We start from the raw sequence: 20,830 nt of genomic DNA, 5'->3' as shown, positions 1-20,830 counted from the left end.
TGTGTCATAGGCCTCGTGAGGGTGTGTCCCATTTGTCTTCCTCCTGAGGTCTGTGATAATATGTAAGTCCTATCATTCTAGTTTTATGAGAAAATGCTTTGCAATCCCAGGAGTGCTTCCACGGAAAGAGGGCACTTATAAATACACAAAAACTCAGCAGGATTTATTTTTCTGTAAAAGAAAACATGACTGTGACATATCGCCTGAGAATGAGGAATCGTTTTTCTTTGATGCAAAATTGCTTAGTCTTAGAAATAACACTCTTATGCAATTTGTGCAGATAGGACCTGGGTTTTAAAATGACACAGACCTAGCTTTTAATTTTGCAGATATAAATTGCACCTGCAAATCATTTTGTCTGCAAACTGCAGCATTTCATACTTGATTTCCTGATTTCCTATGTCTTACTTAACTGATGTCAGTTCGTTATTTCAATACACAGCTTTGCAGGCACTACTATTTCAGGAACAAAATTACAGTCTCAAAGCTTCAAAGTCATTTCTGAACATTTGATGGAAGTGAGGAATTAGGACATGTAGCCAATCCACTGTTCATACTAATCTTTTGATACTACCCTCCACTATGAGATTACTGTTGGTTATTGTGGCAAAACACTGCATCTACAGCATCTGTTGAGCAACTTGATCTAACCAAGCCAAGAAACTGTGCAATTTACAGCAAGATTCCTGGTTGCGTTTCTAATACATGTTCTTGTGAACCACGTTTTGTCAGCCTCAGTATCAAGTTGGCTCTTTTATTAGCTTTATGCCCTATTACCTCCCTTTTCCTAGCTTTGCTTTCAAAAACTAGCCACTTTTCTAGTCTAAAATCACCAGTTATCTGTTGCTTAATAATGATTGTGGGGTGTGGGCATTTCATTAGTGAAGTGTGTGTACATATGTAGGCACACACACACAGTCAAAGCCCTGGGAGAGTTCCTGCCCACCACCATAGAAGATTACATTTTAAATACAAAACCTCTGCATGCTTTTTGGGAGGTAGCTGACATATAGTTAGCTGAGCAGTAAGAATTTTAAAAACTAAGCATTTCACAATAAAAAGTCGTTTTTTAAAAAAAAAACCAAACAAACAACAAACAAAAACAACAGCTAGAAAGTACATACAGCTTTAGTTTCTTGGCAGCCACATACAGGTTGCCAAATTGAAGTACCGAAACCCAGTTTTCTCTTTGCCCTGAGGTGAGCCAGAACGTGTGGGGTGGGAAGATGGGGACAGTGCCAGCTACCCAGAGCCTTGCCTCCCCAGCACACGTCGGCCCTGGATTGCGGGACAAGGAGGTTCTTGTGATTGGGTCACCCTGGGTCTGTGCTGAGATTTCCTAAAAGAGGAGGCGTAGGGGGGCAGCAAGCTGTTGAACAGGAGGCGGATGGAGACCCCTAAACTCATGCCGTGTTGTGCTCTGGCAGCAGAGGTCTCCCAGCATTGCGGCTTGCTTCGTGCTAAAGGGGGAAACTCGACCCTGCAAAGGTAATTCAGCTAACTTGAGAGCATGGTGAGGGTATGGGTCTGATAACATCACCAAACTTCACCTTGGTAGTTTTGTATCACTGAAAAGTTGTTGATTCGTGGTCAAAAGTAAATTCTCGAGCCCAGTTGTTATATGCCTAATTTGTTACCGTATACATAGTTTGCATACATGTTTTACTTACGGTCTTTTGTTATTTTAACAGGGTCGCCATGTTAAGACCGGGCAGTTAGCAGCAATCAAAGTGATGAATGTTACTGAGGTGAGTGCAAGACCAAAAATAAAAAAAGTTGTTGTCAAGGTGCAAGAAAAAAAAATAAATGATCAGATCATGCAAAGGTGGATAGCTTATAAAAGATGATCCAGTGGTACAAATTATGGTTGCTGAGCACCGGTTTGAGTTTTACAAAGTACTGAGAGGTGTTAATACAACCAGATTTTTCAATTATACCTGACCAATGGTGACAAAGCACTAAGGGAATGCGTTGCCATATATTTTGATGGTCTATAATAACAGAGAGAACTTTCTTCATGCTTATTTCTAGTGGATAATCTGTTTCCAGAGATAGCAAGTAAAAGATTTCCTGTACCTCTGCACTGCCGCTGCTGTGTTTCATCACATCCTCTCCCCTCGCGTACCAGCCATTCCTCAGAGCACCTACCCTGACAGCTAGCAAGCAGGAACATGTTAGAAATGCAAATGTAGCAGTTTTTTATTGTTATTTGACAGATGAGAGAAGACGACGGTTTAATTGGCACTGTCCCTGCTCACATTTATAAAGCGGTGTCAGTGCTGGAACAGAGTGTCGAAAAAGTTGCTAAGTATTGATTTTTGTTTCTCCTTTTTAAGAGCACAGCCAGTAGTGAAGCAGCTTGCCTCCTTGAGACCATGTTAGCCTGAGCCCCAGAAAGGCTGGGGAGACTCCCTGCTTGCTCTTCTCAAGTTTACTGGAAGTCTGTGGTTTGGTAGGCTGCACCTAGTCTCACTGGAGACCAGCTCCTCGTTCTGTCACTCTGTCAGTGTAGATACCGAGTACAAAACTCCAAGATAAAGTTAGAATCCCCTTGTGATATTGTGGAAGGGTTATTACCTGAAATAAAAACCAGGGCCAAATCCTCTGGGCCAGGTCTGATGGTGGTACATCTACCTGTGGTGTTTTGGGTGAGCACAAGCAAGCCTTGCCTGCATTTTCATATGTCTTTTGATTGTCTTGGAAGACAGCAGAACAAGTTGGTGTCTGCATGGGCCTTGTCACACAGAGCAGGTCCAGCACAGTTCTCTCTGCTGAAGGTGTAGGAATCCAGCCCTGAGGAGCAAGTGGTCTGAATTAAATGTTGTTTTTTTGGACTTAGATGCTACTGTAATACTTTTACAAAGCATAACTGAGGGCAGGTTTGGCTATGGCTGCCTTCTAAAATATGCCTGGGTAGTTGAATTGCTGGTTTTGCTCTTCTCTGTGCACAAAGGAGGGTGTATTTTTTAAATGAGTGCTACATTAGATTGATGGGATTTTTGCTTTTAGCTCTATAGGTACATATAACATCAGGTGCTTTGGTTTTAAAAAATGCCTGTCACCAAACATGAGGCTGCTGGATTTTGGAAGGGTGAGTAGATAGGTTCCTGAGATCAGAACACCTCCGTGCTTTGACAGAGGAGCTGGCAGGGACTCAGAAGTGATCCAGAGCTGCTGTATGGACTGCTTTTGTGCTTTGCTGGGTCAGTCAACAGTGCATGAGGGCTGGCCAAAGATGTCACTTGTGGGCTGTCATATTAACACCAGTGACAGTCCCTTCCTTGATGAAACAGTTGAAGCAAAAACTGCAGGAAGGGAACCTTGGAAAGATTTCCTTCCTTTTGCTATACATAACATGGTCTCCTTTGTATGTAAGGAACCAACCGTAGCATCCAGTAATGTCTGCTTGCTTGGAAACAAAATTTAAATGGAGAACAACCTTGTATTCCAACTTGAGGAATTCACGTTGATGGACGGGCATGATTCTGGGAGCAAAACCCAGCTCTTTAGGTCTGATTTGCTGCTTCCTTGCAAGCTAGAGAGCCATCATCATCCTGGGGAACCTGTCCCCTTGCTTGTGGGGCAATGATAACAGGTCATGCTGTTTTCACATTGAGTCACTTAATGCGAAAGCAGTTGGGATGGTTTGAGAGTTGAGTGGTGAGCATGTTGATGCAGCCACCTGAATGGGTTTTCCCTGGTGCTGTTCCCCCACTAAACCCTGAACAAATCCAGTTCAGCTGTACTTGAGTGTGCTTTCTGACATCGGTGCAGGGTGGGTGCAAGGCTTTCTGCTGTTATTTCCACTTTCTTAAGGCAGGGTTGGCTGTGTTCCCGCTGCTAGGGCACACCTGACAGGCCTGGATGCAGCACTCTGCTTTATCACTGGTTTCCTCCGGGCTGTCAGCAGTGCCTCTGTGAGATGTTGGGAGACCAGTGCAGGAGTGATTCAGGCAGTTGCTGCCAGCAGCTGCTGGTTCCTCCCACAGCTGTCTGCTCTGCCCTGGGGTTGTCCTTTCCTCAGCCACCACATCTCGCAGCTCGGCGTGTTACAGTAAACCCCGATCGCTTTCAGCTCAGCGAGCCGCGAGTGGCTGTGTGCAGTGGCAGGGTGGGGTTGGCAGCTGCGGTCCTGAGCCCTTCAGACACCTCAGTGCAAATTCACAGCGTGCTCGGGGTTAGCCACGTGGCTGCAAGAAATTGGTTGTTGCTGGGCTCCTGAGCTGATCCATCCGGCCAGGGACAGTGCTGCTGGTCTCTTGTAGCACAGAGTAGATGGAGTGACTGAAGCCAGTGCATTCCTGCTCTGCAATTGCAGTAGGCAGGACCATGGGTACGGCTGAGGCTGATGCGTGTCCAGGGCATCTCTGAAGCTCAGTTCTCCTGTAGAACAGCAACAGCTTTTCTCTGCTTCATAGCATTTGGTTACTGAAGCCTCTCACAGTAGTGGGTCCTAACTGTAATGTAGAAATCCTTCCAGCCTCCAGAATTTCAGTGTCATAAATTCAGAGCCTGTCAAGGATTCAGTATTTCTCCTGCATTGTTAGTCTACTCAGGTTATAGTTATTTTCTGATCTTTTGGTCTTGAAAAGCTTGCTTGAGGCATTAAATAAAGTCCTTAAAATATTGAAATCCTTGTCTCCAATGTCCTGCCTATAAATTGCACCTGAAAGCAACATCTCACATGGAATTTGGCTTATGAGAAATGGAAGCTATCATTGTAAACCTGCTTGAGTGAGACAGGAGGCTCCTAACCCCTGTGGCCATTTTCATCTTTGGATGGTTATATGATCTGATTAGTGCTGCATGGGGAACAGTTTTCTTAGGGAGTGAAAATTTCATGTGGTAGAAAACAGGAAGATTAAAAAATAAAATCAAGACAAATGCAGTCTTCCCTTCACCCGTCACCAAAAATGTGGAGAAGAGCTGAATGCGCGGATTGGCCTTGTGATTTGGGTACCTGCTTAGAGGACTCCCCAGTTCAAGCCTCCAGTAGATCTCTTTCATTCAAAGTGGAGCAATTCCAGTGGCTGAGTTTGACAGGGCCTCGTGCCAGCGTAGGTTGGTGGTGGTTTGGTCACTAACCTGCTCAGTAATAGGTCAGCATTGTCTGGCTTGGGAGAGGGTAGGATTGAACAAGGGTATCTTGTATCCTAGGGGTCTGACCTGATTCTTTGCTACTTGGATATTCTGCAGTGGGTTTTTCTCCTCCAGCAGCATGTTTTCATTGCTAGAAAATCCAATCTAAGAAGTCTGTCAGCTAATGTTTCATAACCAGTACATTTCTGCCAAAAGATTCTGTTTCACCAAATCTACGCTTCTTTCCAGCAAGAAATCATTTCATCAGAAATTCCCTGACCAGCTCCAGCTGTGATTGTTCAGCTCTATGATCTAGGGCACACCAAGAGCTGAGCAAATCTACGCTTCGCTGTCATGAGCTGCAGCCCCAGGCCAGTTTCTCACGAGCAGCAGCAGGATGCTGTGGTCATTGCAGGATCCTCTGGACATCTGTTAGGAAGTGCTGCCATGTCATTTTGTTGCGGGGGGAGCCCTTTGAACTGGTTGAAGGGGAGCTGATCACAACATGCGCTCATGTGCTTCCTGTTATCCGATGGTGCCAAGCAAGCAGAGCGGTTGCAAAGAGATTGGATTCTTGCTGCTTTTCTCTTCAGCTATCCGTGCAGGTGATCAAAGAGCTCTTCTGCAGCACATCATTCTCTGTCTGTCCTTGCTTTCAGTCTTTCCAGATAGTAAAATAACATTTAAATGAGAAACTTGTCATTAGAACTGCGCCAGTACTCAGGGGTCTCTTGGTGGAGTATTTATCGGCTGATGATCTTGTTTCCATTTGAGGTCAGAGGCGTGTGCTTTCTAGTTCTTTGCTTCCTAAGGTTGTTGCAGATAGTCCCACATCTTCTAAAACAGCCTTTGATCATGAACCTGTCACCTTTGTACATGCAGCCATCTGTGCCCAGAATGCATTTGTTTGTGAAGGCAAACAGCTTTTTGCACCTGCACATCTGTGAGCTTGTTTCCTTTTCTTAAGCAGCATGATTTACAAGCAGGTTTCTACACCCCTGGGAGATGTGACTGATGGTGACACTGATGGGAGGTGTGGTGGAAAGTGGAAATCTTGAGCATATGAATGCACTGAAAAGTTGCAGAGGGTCCCCAGTTGTCCACAGTCACCCTGCTTGAGGGATGTACGTAGCACTGAGACTTAGCAAATCCGGGTTCAGTTCCTGGCTGGGTCTCAGACATGGCCCATGGGACAGAATCAGTCACATTTACACTTCTGCCTTGGTTTCTCCATGTGAAAGAGAGTAATGTTTCCAAAACTTGCTCAAGCACTGGGAAGACAGAGTACTTCTCTGTGAAATGCCCACCTGCTGTCTTGTACAGCCCTTTGCCTTACAGACGGACCAATACTTGAAGACACAGCTCTGTCTTTGGAGGATGCAAGAGTTTGGCTTGGAGGGTTTCCACTCAGCAGTGGTGGGGCTCAGCAGGGAAGCTCACTGTCCGATCTAAGCAGTGTCTTCCCAAGGCACTCCCCCTGTACCTGAGCAGTGCACAGCCGTGTGCGAGCACAGGTAACTGCCTCTACGGGCAAGGATGGGCAAGGGAAGAAGAGGCAGGTGTAGGGAGGGAGCAGGTTCCAGCCTTCTGGGTAAATAGGCAAGGACATGACATAAAGCAGGAATTGGATCATCTTGCTGGTGGTAATGGGAAAGAAACATTACATATGTGCAGCTACTCTTCGCCCTTGCCAGTGGGTGTGGAAGAGCCTACCTGGTATTCCAGCTGTGTTCACAAACAGGCACATCGTTATCTTTGTTTTAAAAACATGGAGGCGAGATTGCAGCAGAATAGGAAGTACTCGGATAAGAGCTGTGCCCGCACGGTTCCAACATCCAGGAAACTAATTGAAGAAGAGCTGAAAAAGAGGCAACAGCTCTGAGGAAGTGGTTGAGATCTGCCCGCTCCCCAAGGGGAACTTTGTGAAAGCTGCAAGCTGGTGCTGCGGGCATAGAAGGGAAGCTTTTCAGTTGGGCTCCACCAGTGCAAAGGTCATGCAGATGGGCAGAGATAAAAAAAAAAAACCAAACACAAAACGTTAAGGTCTGAAGAGATCTTAAGTAATTTGGGTAAGGCCTTTACCAAAGACTAGTGTTGCCCCTCCATGTGTTTACTTGCCTGAGCAGAAGGAGTGGGCAGTTTGCGAGGAAAGGAGTTCTCCCTGTTTGTCCCACTTTCTGTCCTTCTTCCCTAAAGGTCCATTACCAGAAACCTGTTATCAGTGACAGGACCCTTGTGGTCAGGTCCAGGATGGCAGTTCCTATGTCATTCTCTGCCTTCTTCTCCTCACCTGCCTGTTTCCACCCTTTCACATGCACTATCTGGAGTCCCAAAGGGAGTAGAGCCAAAGCATCAGCACAAGCTCTCCGCTCCCTTTGTGCCCTGGCCATGTGCAGAGAGAAACAGGACCTTGCTCATGGAGGATTTCCTGCGTGCTGTCTGGGAGTCAGCTCTGATTTCTTTTGGGGACTCTGATCTCCTCCTTACCCCTGTTAATTAAGTCATACAACATCCAGGGTTGTATCAAGCTGAGGATTCGGCGTCCTCCTTTCTCCTTAATTGCAAACAAAAGATAAATGAAATATCTAGTGTAATGTGTTCAGCTTGAGAACCTGTGTTCAACAAAGGGGCTGTTCTGAAACCTGAAATAGCTCATTTTGCTTCAAGTGGAGTTATTTTACATTTCCCATTTCCTAAAGCTTAAGACAATTAGGCTTTGGTCTGGTAACGTGTCTGCTGTGGATTGATGTTACTGGGGAAAGCTTATTGGCCCCTTTGGTTCTGTTGGGAGTGATTTTTGTGTGGTCAGGTTTAATAAGATACATCATATGCATATGCTTGAGGGAATTTGGCTTCAGCTTGTCAGGCTTTAATGTTTTGCTGCAGGTACAAAGGACAATGCAGCTGCTTTTGTAAGCAGTCTGTTGTGATGGTTAAAGTAAGGCTTTGATGGCAAAGCTACTGGAAAATAGTGGAAAAGTGCAGAAAAATGTCCTGTTGGGCTGAGCTGTTCTTGCTGCCTTTTTTTTTTTTTTTTAACCTTCAGCTAGTAAGTGCTGACTGGGATGTTTTGCAGCAAGGTAAATCACTTTTCAGCTTTGTTGTACCCCTTTTAACTGATACAAGGATACCTTGCAGCACCACTCATTTCCTATTAAAGCAAATGAGAGAGCAAAGTATGTGCATTTCACCAGGTATTGTGCACCATTCCTCTTGGTGGCAACAAAGCAAACAGGCTAGCTCTGAGAGGACCTCTACAGATCACGCAGTTCTCTCTGAAAAACAGCATTTCCTTCTAATGTAATTATTAAAACTTGTGTTTCCATTAGTTGTCTTATTGTGCGTGGTGCTGTACTGGGTAGAAGAGGTCTGCCCTGAAGTGACTGAAACAAAGCGGGAAGACAGAGCTAGCCTAGTCCCTGGAAGGAGATGTCTAGGGGTGTGCTAGCTCCTAGCACACCAGAGGCTTCACTGATGGCATCATGTTAGGAGGAGGGAAAAAAACCTCCATGGTCCAGGTAGGGTAGCCTCACAACTGTAAGGAAGGAGCAGATCCTAATCCTGAGCTCTGGAGTTTGAGTTGTGGCGAGTTGCCACCTGCTTGGCTTTGATTTCCTCCCAGCAAGACCCTCCACAAAGACTGGGAAGACAAATTGGCTGATGTGTGCATGAAGTGTTTTTCCAAGTATTTAAGTAGTGGAGTATTAGGAATATTTTTATTTTTGTTTTAATCTGGTTAATTTTGTCCAAGACTAAATTTCTGCATACAGAAACTGCAAATGGGAGAGTAATAGGTCCTGCCTAAGCCGCTTGAGGAGACAGTGTGCAATTGTTATACCCAAGTCGGGACATTTTAAATTCTTTAGATCAAACCGTAGCAATTAATTCTTTTAGGCTGATGGATTGGTGTGATTCAGTCATCGGTTTAAGAACCTGTCCTTCGATTGCAGTCTCGTAATCACAGAATAACTCAGGTTGGAATGAGCCTCAGGAGGTCTCTAGTCCAGCCTCCTGCTCAAAGCAGGGTCAGCCATGGGATCAAACCAGGTTGCTCAGGGCTGGTTCCAGCTGGGTGTTGAAAGCTTCCAAAGACAGAGGCCCTGCATCTCAGTGATCCTTGGTCACCTAAGGAGCCTTCTGCTCTCTTTTGCTACAGAATGAAGAAGAGGAAATCAAGCTGGAGATAAATATGCTGAAAAAGTACTCACATCACCGGAATATTGCTACATATTATGGTGCATTTGTAAAGAAAAGTCCTGCAGGCCAAGATGATCAACTCTGGGTAAGTTTTTAGTGTCATTTCAATTCATCAGATTTACAGCTCCTTTCTTTAGAGCTCCAGTATGGTTGGCTTGGACTATGTCTCAGTGAAACTCTGAAGTCATTGTTCTGAAGAATAACATATAAAAAAGAAAGATTGCTTCTCCCTAGACATCTTCCATCCCCTATGATTTCCTTTGAGGATGGCCATATAGTATGTTGTGACTTATGCTGTCATTCTGATTTGTTGTTTGAGCTTTTTTTCCCCCTCAAATTAAACATTTCTGTAATTTATTTTTTTTTTTAACTAAAGTGAAAGAGAGCTTGTGCTCTTCCCCTCCTCTCCTTTTTTCGTGTTGTTTTCCTCTCTTTTTGAGTTGGAAAATAAAAAAGGGAACAGAAGAATTGGCAATAAAGCAAAGAAAAATGAATCCTCCAATTTTTTTTTGCTGCAGGATTGTTGAAGCTCTGCAAAAATTTCAAATTTTGAAAAAATTCACATGGTTTTTCCGATTTTTACTTTCTACACAACAACAACAAAAATAGTACCCATAACCTGCAATAGGAGCGGAGCACTACTGAGGTTTTTTTGTTTATTCAGCAATGTGTGTGATTCAGGAAATGAGATTTTGTGTCACTTGGCATCCGGGAAGGTCGCGTGTAGTTTGCCACACCCTGATTGTGGTGGAGTGGGTGTTTGCACATGGTATCTCTGCTGGCACCTTGTCAGTGCTGTGGTAAAGGTGTATCGTGTTTGTCTTCCTGCAGTTGGTAATGGAGTACTGTGGTGCGGGCTCTGTCACTGACCTGGTAAAGAAGACAAAAGGGAATTGTTTCAAAGAAGACTGGATTGCGTATATCTGCAGAGAGGTTCTCAGGGTGAGTTGTGCCAACAGAGCTTTGTTGCTCTTTTGCAACAAAAAGGCCTTTCCAAGCCTTTGGTGGCCAACAGAGGTCACTAATGAGCATTATCGTTTAAAGGTTTTGATCCATGGGGCTCATGGGCTGTCGACCTTGAGTTCAGAAGAGCCCAAAGAGCCAGTATGATAGCTATCTGACATCCCATATTATTGAAGTTAATCCCATTTTCTTTATGAAGAACAGAAAATTCCTGTTTTCTATGGCAAATTGCCGTATTATGAATGTTCAGATTCTGGGCAACTAGAAAAGTAAATACATTTTCTGTTTTCCGTAAGTCTGTCCTCCACATCAGGAGATCTTACTGCTCATTGCTTCAGCTGTTCATGCTGTGTGAGATCTTTCTGTTCGTAATTCCTTTACCTGCACATACTCATGGGCCTCTTTTCCACACTGTTAGAAACAATGTTGACTAAACAGCGTTCCAAAATCTTCAAGGTGGCCCTGCTGGGGCAATATTCCCCAAGACTGTTCTTGGGGCTGTATTTCATTCTATGCAGGCTTAGGGCTTTTTTTGTTCTAGTTTGGTTTGGGTTTTTTTGTTTTGTTCCTGGAAAGTACAGAGGATAAAACAATTCCCAAGTGTAATCTAGTGAACTAGCCTGGAAAAAAAATTAATGTTGGAACTTGTCATTCTAAATTCAAATCCCATTACAGAGTTACTGATCCGTCTTCTTTGTAATGGAGTTTTACTTCTTTTCTAGATAATGGTAAGATAAATGTGTATTCTGGGAGCTAGAATTCAAATAGCATGCCAAAGTAGTGCTTGAATAGGGGTAAATCTTTGCTTCTGGAGCAGAGGAGTTGAGAAGTGTGCTCAGTGGAGAACATTGGCCATCTTACAAGTATTTGGCATTAGACTGCAGATTGTCATAGCTGTAGCTGGAGAGCATGGGGAGAGCTCTTCTGCAAAAAAAAGCCCCTAAATATTAATGGTCTGGTCGAGTTGCTATTCATTTGTGTTGCTGTAACATCTCTAGTAAAGCAGTTGATGTTAAAACATTTGGTTTACGCTCATGCAACTGAAAACCATAACAGCATGCTGGTGTAAAACAAGAGATTGGATTTAATCATGCTTGTTTCAAAACAGAATGACCCAGTTGAACGTGGATTGACAATGTTTCCTTTTAGAAAATTTATAAGCTGGGTAGAAGCTCTATTTGAAGTCATTAATATCGCAGAGGCTAAGCATTTTGAGTGAAGCATCCCCTGGCTTACTGTAACATATTATTTCAGTGTGTTCCTTTATATCTATGCTAGTTTAACCATGGAGAATTTTGGAATGAAGGAGGTGACAGAATATTGCAAATATTAGCTGAATTTTGCATTCAAAAAGAGGTCTGACATGGTATTTTGAACTTTCTGTGGTCCATTCACCATTGAACACTGTTTTGCTGAATGCAGAATTTAAGCCACGGTGGCCAGTCAGGTGCTGTCTCTGGTCCTCATACAGAGCATTGGTCTTTCCCGCTTTGGTTTGCTTTTAACACATAGTGTAAGGAGGCATCCCTTGATTCTGAGACAGAATTTTAAAGTGTTGTTGCCTTGTTCTCTTCACACTTGACTTCAGAGATGCTCCACTACTGTCAGGCCTGTGGGTAAAGAAGACTATCAAACTTGTGGTTGCTGTCCTCTCTTCTCCCTGAAACTGGGGTCTTCATGTTGCTAATAACATCTGAAGGACTTCCCTATGAATAAAGTCTGAGAAGGGTAGAGGTGTAAAAAGGCAAAAATGCCGTGCTCATGATAATGATGGGAAGAAAGCATAAGGGTAGTCTGGTTTTCTTCTAGGGCTTGGCACATCTTCATGCTCACCATGTCATCCATCGAGACATTAAAGGACAGAATGTTCTTCTCACAGAAAATGCAGAAGTAAAACTGGGTAAGTTTCCTTAAATGTGTGTTAGAAACCTGTTTGTAAAAAATTTTAATTTTGTGTCAGAAAGAAACTTCAGTAACATAAGAGCAGCAAACATGTCAAGTAGCATTAGTGCTTGTGTTTATAAGGTGTCTGTCATGTAGAAAGAGCTGAAAATGTGACATGTTCTGCAAGGATGTCACTCTCAGCTGTGGGGAATGCAGCTACTTCTGGGCAGTCAAACACAGAACCTGTCTAGTAAGTCACAGCACCATCAGGTCTTCACAGCAGATCCCAGCATGCAAAGACTTCCAAAATAAAAAGGTTGGGGGAATAAATTATGCTAATCCATTTCTGTAAGGGAAGTGGTCTTAGAGATTTTCATAAATCTGACAATAGGTGAAATTGCTCATGTGTAACGGCTACCACTGAAGAGTAGCCCTTACTGATAGGCATCTTTCAAAAATGTTGGAGAGTTTACTTATTTCCTTTTCTAGCTGTGACAGGTCAATGTTGACAACTTCTGACTTCCTAAAACTAAACTCAAGTACATATCGCTCTTGAGGAGAGGATATCTTTCATGTTTTGGGAAGACATCACAGAGAATGCATGGCAATGATTTAAAGGAGCAGTCTCAAAGAGAGCACTTCTCTTATTTGGGATGATCTTTATACTTCCTCTCTCCTTAGTTGAAAGAATTCACTGTAGAGTTGGACAATAAAAATAATAAATATGGCCTGTGGTTGTGGGGTAGGATGTTTGGCTGGAGCAAGTGAAAATAGGTACTTTAAATCTCATTATGGTTTAATCTTACGGTGAAATCCTGGCTTCAGTGAAGTCACAGGGAGTTTTGCTGTTGTATTAAATGAAGGCAGGATTTTGCTTGTAGTCTCTAAAAGATATGTACCAGTTTTCAACTGTTCCCTCTTAAAATTGGCAAGATGGAGGATTTTTGTGTCTTTACGGTCTTGTGTATTTACTAGTTCCACTGTTCTTCACGTGGTTAACAAGAGAGTTAAACCTTTCTAACTCCAGGTAAAGGTGAAACACATTTACTAAGTACAACAATTAAAAAAAAAAAAAAAAAGTTTCCAGAGAGATTTAGGTCATGTGTCTTAAAGAAGCTAGAAAGCCAAGAGGTCCTCAGTCCAGTTCCGTTCCACTTCAGTATAAGTGTGCACACTCCCCATCAGAAGCACAGAATGCGTGATGATCCCAAAGGTCAGGTCTGACTTATTGTTGGAGAAGGTTTGCTAAACAGGCATGTTAAATTATAGTAGTACAAATGATTGTGGTTTGCAGATGATCTGCAATGAGGTAACGTAAGCGAGAAAATCTGCTCCTTGATGATAACCATAGGGCTGTCTCCTTTCAGTCCTATCTTTTCCCTGTTATTTTGTCTTCTCTGTGAATAGCACTCAAGTGCTATGCCTAGTGGATCCAATTAGTATAGCTTACAAGTTTGTCCAAATAAAAATACAGTCACATAATTATTAGTTCTATGGGCCCTTCTTTATATCTGAACAAACCCATTTTGCTGTACAATCCTGATGAAAGTAACACCCTTTTCAGCACAAAGAACACCATGTGATTCTCATTGTAATGAGTCTAAGATCAGAATAAACTAGTATACTCTGCAGCTTGGTCTAAGATAGTGTATGAATGTATGGAAGGAGTTATTCCAAACACCTCAAAATGAAGTGATATGACAGTTCTTTCCAGCTTTCACAAATGGCCATATTAGACACATCCAAATTTACCTTGTCTGTAGACACTATTTTTCCTTTCAGATGCTAGTTAGAGATCTTGAGTCCTACTCCATGTAGCATTTAGATTAAGCATAAATTATTTTGTAATGTCTTCCTAGAGCAGTTCATGTCTGCTGCAACCTGCCTGGCAGATTTAGCATGCTGTTTATTTGATCCTTCAATCAAAAAGAAAAAAAAAAGAAAAAAGAAAAAGGCAGTTACATTTCAACTATTGGACAAGTTGTACTGGAGGAACTCAGATTTGATATTCATTGTAGCCCAAAGGTTTGGTATTCTAAACAGTATGAAAGTAACCATGCAAACACTCTGCCACATGAATACAACCCTTCATTAATTTCTTTACCTCTGCTTGGTTTCTCAGTGGATTTTGGTGTAAGCGCTCAACTGGATAGGACTATTGGGAGAAGAAACACATTTATTGGCACGCCGTATTGGATGGCACCTGAGGTCATTGCTTGCGAGGAGAACCCAGACTCTACATATGATTACAGAGTAAGTGTTAGAACTCTGTATAAGGTAGCAAAACGTGCAGGTTATTGCTGAAATCCTGCTCAAGTACTGTATTTGAAAAGTTCAAACTTCTCTCCCTTTAAACCGCAATAATATTATCACTGTACAAACAGAAGTATTTGTAATATGTGGGTGGTGTCTCTCTTTAAGGGTGGAGTTTCATTATGAATTTTTTTGGTGCATTGTTAATACATGAAACACATTTTTATGAACAACTGTGCAAAAAAAAATACTAACATATGGAGGTTGCAGGTCAGGATAGAAAAGAAAGGAAGAGGTAAATTGGGAAGGAATACTTGAAGTAGTGTAATACTAATATGACAAGTTACTGCTCTTCTCTGTGATAGAGCTGTTTTACTCTGTACTTGGCTGCGAATCCTGAGTTTATTGGCAATAATTAGTATCCCTTTGCTCATTTACAACCATGTGAATGTGAGAGGTTTCCCATCCCTGAATGACTTCTGGTCATTCACAAGGTGACTGAGGTGAGAAGGCACAGAATTTCTTGTATTTCAGTTTGTGCCCATTGTCTCTTGTCCTGTCACTGGGCACCACTCAGAAGTCTGGCTTGGTGGTCTTCGCAGCCCTCACATCAGGAATTTGTATGCATGTATGAAATCCACCTGAGCCTTTCCTTCTCCAGGCTGAGCAGTTCCATCTCTCTCAGGCCAGAGTCTTCCAGCTGCAATCCCTTAAACATCTTTGTGGCTCCTCATTGCACCCACTCCAGTATGTCCGTGAGTTCCTTGTACTGGGGAGCCCAAGAACAGCTATCAAGCACTTTTTCTGGTTCTCCTCCTAAATCTTACAATATACCAATGCTGTTCCAAAGAGACTTACAAAGCTTATTCTTTCTTCTCTGGCCTGTTTCCAGCAGTGTTGTCATTTGTCTGTCTACACTTATCATGCAGGATGTTTTCCAGGGATGGCTTTCTGAGTAACCATCTTCTGAGTGACCCTCTGGTCACTTTCTTGGTTCAGATTGCCACTTTGCACCTCTCATTCTAATTGTGGCTTTAGAAATATTTATTAAAGAACCTGTTATTGCTTCCATTCGCTAGTGATTCAGAGGCTGTGATTCTCCCTTGTCGAGACTTTCTGTTCTGCACTGGCAGAGTGAGGTCAGATTGTGTGATTGTCAGTCATGACCAAAGAATGTTCTTGGATTTTATTTTATTTTTCATACCATGTAAATCTTCTACTGAAACCTCAAGAAATTAATCTTTCTTCATTCCCTGTCCCCAGTCAATTTACTTTTCAGAAGATATAAGCATTAGGAATGTGCACCCTTAATTCTTGAGGTTTCTTTGCTTTTAGTAGTAGTCACAGGTCATCTGTGTTCATTTATGTGTCCTTCCGAATAGGTTCTGCATATGGTAGTTTAAAACTGATCAGTGGAGGATTTTGGAAGCACTTATGCAGACAGTGCTATGACTCAGAAGGTGGCATGGGGCCGGTCTTTTCTACAGAGATTTATAGCTGATATAATGAGCAAAGTAGCAGGAAGCCACTCTGTAACTTCTTGCTGTTAAAAACAAAATTTAAAAATACAACAAATGAGTAAAAATATATACACATAAATATGTGTATATATACACTGACCCTTACAAACACTGCTGTCATCCTACCATTCACCTGTCTGTGCCTCGTGCTTTGAATCTCAAAACCAAAATTCTTTGCAGCCTGGTTGTTTCTCCCATTGTCCCCAAAACCTGTGGTACTACCCTTAGAAGACTTTTCTATTTTTCAGACATTTACTTAGTAACAAGTCAGGATCATGAATCTATTACATTCCCACCAGTTTTGTTGTCAAACTCCACCGCAAGCTATGATGCAAACTGATTTTCAGCTTGTTTGTAAAGCAGTTCAGAGCAGCTGGACTGAGAAGGCTCTGTTGACAAAGTCAAATTTAGTTAGAGTGCCAGGCTATTCATGTAATGGTATATTGCTTTTACTCTTTGAAGGTTTGCTTCTGTTGCTCCCTTTTTAAAAGATAATTTTAGAGAAGCCCTGCAAGTTAGGTTGGTCACGTGTCTCTCTTTTGGCTACATTTAGGCACAAGAAATAGTAAAATAATGCTCATGATTAATCAAGTGGAAATGTGTGAAGTTTTTACAGTCACTGGTAGTGTTTCCGATTTACCTTCCATGATCAAAACCTGGCCTTAGCATCCAGATGAGCTGATAAAGGGAACTCCACTCCAAGGTAGCTGAGCTGAACATATACCGAGGTGTAAACCTGACTGCATGATGTGCTCTCCTTTCGTATGCCCAAAAACTTGTGACTGGAGACTTTGTAGACAGAAAAAGTCAGACTCCAAGGCTTGACTATAATTTCTGTTCCACCAGTGTAGAAACTCAGCAATGACTGCTCTGAAGTAAGAATTAAGACCAAGAAGTTTTTTGGCCAGGAGCGGTGGGGGCGAGGCACTGCTGTGTCTCACTGCCTCGTGAAAACAGTTTAAAAGATTTAAGACATATATTGAAACGGTGCCTGCTAAGTTCTGGCTCTTGTTTTTTGAATGCAGAAGGTCTGCATTTTGGGGCTGGCTGCTTAAATGATGAATCAGCTTTTCAGAGTTGCATAGGAAATGGGAAGCTTCTGGCTATTAGCACGTTTCCTAAAAGCTCAGTAGGGAATGGGAGGGAGCAGAATGTGTGTCACTCCAACGAAAATGACCCAGTCCAGGAGACATCTAGGGAAAATGTAAAACCAAAAAAAACCCAAAACCCCAAAAGAAAACAAACAAACAAAAAAAGCTTGAATGCTGCAAGTTGCGATGTGCAATGTTTCTTTTCCTGCAGAGTGACCTATGGTCTCTGGGAATCACTGCTATTGAAATGGCTGAAGGAGCTCCTCGTAAGTGATTTGGTATAAAGGTGGGGGTGTCTATGCTTTGAGAACATGTTCTGTGTTAAAATAACTCATGCTTGGCTAACACACAGATGTACAAAATTCTGGTTCTGGCTGTATCTTTAATCTGTGACTTTTTCTCATCTGGGCTCTTTTGCTTTCTTCCTTTTAGACCCTTTAAGTCTGTATTTTGATTCCTTGCCCTCATTTCCTAGAGAAACAAATGGTTTTTTTTCTTAGACGTCTTACTAGCATCACTTTGTTGATCACTGCCTGTGGGTACAGCTAAGCAGAAGTGATTGACATGTTAGCAGAAAAAATAACAAGAGTGGCTTTGGGTTTAGGTCGCTAAAAAAAAAAAATACGACAATGGGAGAAGCTAGCCCTAAAGGTTATATTTTTACACTGGGGCTGACTTGATTCTCACAGGTTTTGGGATGAATATTGTATTTGCTCATGTAATGGCTTTGGTCCATGACCACATTCTCAACCTGACAGCAGATTGCCATAGTTTTACAGCCTGCGCTCGCCTGCCAGCTGTCCACCTCGCTCCTCTGGTTAGCCTCTTGCAGCCGTTGGACAGAGATCGGCAGCTGCAGCGTGGATGCAAAGACCTCGTGCATTTTGTTTTCGCGGAGGACCCGTTGCTTTGCCCCAGTGCCCACGAAGCAGATGTGATGTGATGGGGTATCTGGTCACTGCTGAGAGCACAGGAGATGAAAAAAATTATACTCTGGCCTGAGCTTGAGAGCACGTAGGCTATGTTTTTAAAAAACACACTTGGCTGTTCTCCCATCAGGCTTGGGTTTTAGCAGCGCTCAGGAGCCAGCTGGAGTTCAGGAGCACTCTCAGACGCTGTGCTACAGCCTAGCTGAAGCTTAGTCCTGAGACATGAGTCCATGGGGAGTTTTCTCTGAGAGAGACACTGTAGTTTTGCATGCTAATTCCTCAGGCCACTTGTGTTTGATGTTTTCACTAGTTTTGGCAGGGAGATGCTATGGATTATATTCTGTTCCATTGTGTTTTACTGTAGTACAACTGTGTCTGGGACCTGTAGCTAGAAACCAAACTTCTGCCCCCCATCCCCACTGTTTCACATGCTATTGAAAATACAAAGGAAAAAGTCAAAACCAGAACCCACATGTGAGAAACCCTGGCAGGTGGATGCAGACAGAGAAATTAATAGATGACAGTGAAGGCTTTGCCAGACCACAGTCCTCTCACTTTTACTAGTTCTGTAATGCTGTAGGTCCATTCCTGTTAACACAATCGCTGCTGAACACCTGTATATCATAAGAAATTGGCCTCCATATAGTTCCTATCAGTTGTCATTCAGTAGCTCTGTTTTGTGAAGGAAGACCTCTGACCCTCGATATTTCTCCATGACAGATGGAGCACATATATTCTATACAATTCCATTCATAGTTCCATACAAAATGCCTGGGGTAGATGAGATGTGATGGTATTTACTTTCTGCAGAGGTCTTCGTAGCTTCAGCTTTCCACAACAGTAACAGTAAAGAGAAGTACATTGGGCTGGAGACAAACCAGCATCTGAATGCATGAGTAGAATTTGTTGCAGATTGTCTAATAATGGTGCTCACACTCCTGAAACACAGAATAGATGAAATGTGTGCTTAGTCATTATGCTCTGTGCCAGTGATGCAGTTTGTGAGCTCTCCGCTTCGCATCAGCTTCTCTTCATTCTGAATTTTCTCTTATGCCATGAACGATGTAGCTAGAGTTTGGTTAAAATTTAACTTATCATTTATCTGAACCATAAGCCAGGCATAATAAACTAGATGAGTATTTCAATCTCAACTTTAATTTCCATTTACACGAGAACACCCTTTGGTGTATTAGAAAGGTGAGCTTTTTTTATGTCCTTCTGAAGCCTTTTATATAAAAAATATGAAGAAAGTTGTGCTTGTTCCTGCTGTGCAGCCTTTCTTTCAAATCTCTCTTAACTGGCAATAACAGCATATTGTCGTGAAAGATTTCTCTGTACTCAGAGACTATTTCTTGGCTGTAGTGTGAATTTCATTGACTAACAGTGTGGTTCTGTGGCGTATGCTGTGCTGTTGGAAGTACGAGTGTTTGTGGGGACTGCTCGCCTCTGTGGGGAGAACCAGGCTCCTGGCCTGTCTGGGTCAATGTGGTCAGGCTGTGGGAGGGACACAGTGGGGAACATGCACCCTTCAATAGCTTGTGGTTTCCTTTGCAGCCCTGTGTGACATGCACCCCATGAGAGCGCTCTTCCTCATCCCGCGGAACCCACCCCCAAAGCTGAAATCCAGAAAATGGTAAAGAGATGTGTAAAACCTGTATTTTTGCTGCATTGGGCTTAGGAGGATTTTGAGCTTTCTTGTCTGGAGACAATGATCTTGTTAAATCCTACAGTGATCTATGAAGTCTTTCCTAGGCTGTTTCTAGTGCTGGGTTAAGCCACAGGTCCAGATGTATTTTACCTTTGGGAAGCAACACCTTTCTTTTGAACTCTGCCTAAACTGCAGCAGTCATTGCAGTTGCTAAAGTTTGTCATGACTGGCTGAAATTGCAGAGGCAAGGCTTAGATGGGCTGCTTGGGGTTGGTGCTTTGTCAGAAGACTGAGTGGACACTGTGAGGCTACTGGCAGTCACTGTGGCCTACAGGGAATTAGTTTGTCTTTTAAATGAAGTGTATAAAGAAAATCTTCACCATGTCAAAAGGGTAAGGACATTTTTGAAAGAGTTGCCTTGGCCAGATTGTGGCTTTGTTGATCCAGATGTAAATTCAGAGCAACTCCACTGAGACAGCGGTCGGGGTGGAGTTCCCCATCATTCACCCTCAGCGCTGTGCTCAAATTGTCTCACACAGTTCCAGTGCAAAAGGAAACCTTGCAAAGTTAGTGCTTTCCATCACTCAGGGGTAGTGCTTGGCGCACAAGTGGAAAAGGGTTATTGTTTTCCTCCACTTTTCTATCTTTTTCAGGTCAAAGAAATTCCTAAATTTTGTTGAAAGCTGCCTTGTAAAAAATTACTTGCATCGTCCGTCCACTGAAACCTTGCTTAAGCATTCTTTCATCCGAGACATGCAGAATGAACGGCAAGTGCGCATCATGCTGAAAGACCACCTGGACAGGACAAGGAAGAAAAAAGGAGAAAAGGGTAACATGGCAAAAACAAAAGTCGCTGCAGAGAGTAGGTCCTCCTCCAATTTTGACAGCAGAGTACAAAGGCAGATGCAACTGAAATACTACAACCAGGAACACTGTGAGGAAGTGTTGTCCTTGATAGTAGTGAGGCCATTTTGAACATCTCTTCGCCAAAGCTCAGGTCCTCAATGGTGTTTAAGTGCTAAAGTCTTTGGAGGCTGAATAACCCTGATGCACTGAGAGCAACCCTAATGCTAACATAAGCGAGGAGTCCAAGTAAAGTCTAGGTCCCTACTTTCTTGAGTATCTAAGTAGTACTCAATGAGCATTTGCTGGTTCACCTGTCTGTCCCTGATCCATTTAATTTACCTGTTGCATCTCCATAGAATTTTAGCTTGTGAGTTCTTTGGGGGCAGAAGTTCTCTTCAAGAATTTTGCAGTGGAGTGCAC

General features: G+C 42.8%; 1 protein-coding gene across 1 annotated transcript in view; it reads left to right on the top strand.

The window, feature by feature from the left end:
- Positions 1-20,830, top strand: part of NRK (Nik related kinase) — a 103,276-nt gene that overhangs the window by 33,026 nt on the left and 49,420 nt on the right. Inside the window, exons 3-10 of the mRNA XM_086470547.1 lie at positions 1,692-1,748; positions 9,236-9,361; positions 10,108-10,218; positions 12,049-12,139; positions 14,246-14,376; positions 17,199-17,253; positions 19,471-19,549; positions 20,218-20,393. Of these exons, the coding sequence (XP_086326673.1) occupies positions 1,692-1,748; positions 9,236-9,361; positions 10,108-10,218; positions 12,049-12,139; positions 14,246-14,376; positions 17,199-17,253; positions 19,471-19,549; positions 20,218-20,393 (826 nt within the window). The remainder of the gene's footprint in view (positions 1-1,691; positions 1,749-9,235; positions 9,362-10,107; positions 10,219-12,048; positions 12,140-14,245; positions 14,377-17,198; positions 17,254-19,470; positions 19,550-20,217; positions 20,394-20,830) is intronic.

Source organism: Leptosomus discolor, chromosome 9, assembly GCF_034619465.1.
Source record: "Leptosomus discolor isolate bLepDis1 chromosome 9, bLepDis1.hap2, whole genome shotgun sequence".
Lineage (NCBI taxonomy): Eukaryota > Metazoa > Chordata > Aves > Leptosomiformes > Leptosomidae > Leptosomus > Leptosomus discolor.
This window is presented reverse-complemented; position numbering and strand designations above follow the sequence as displayed.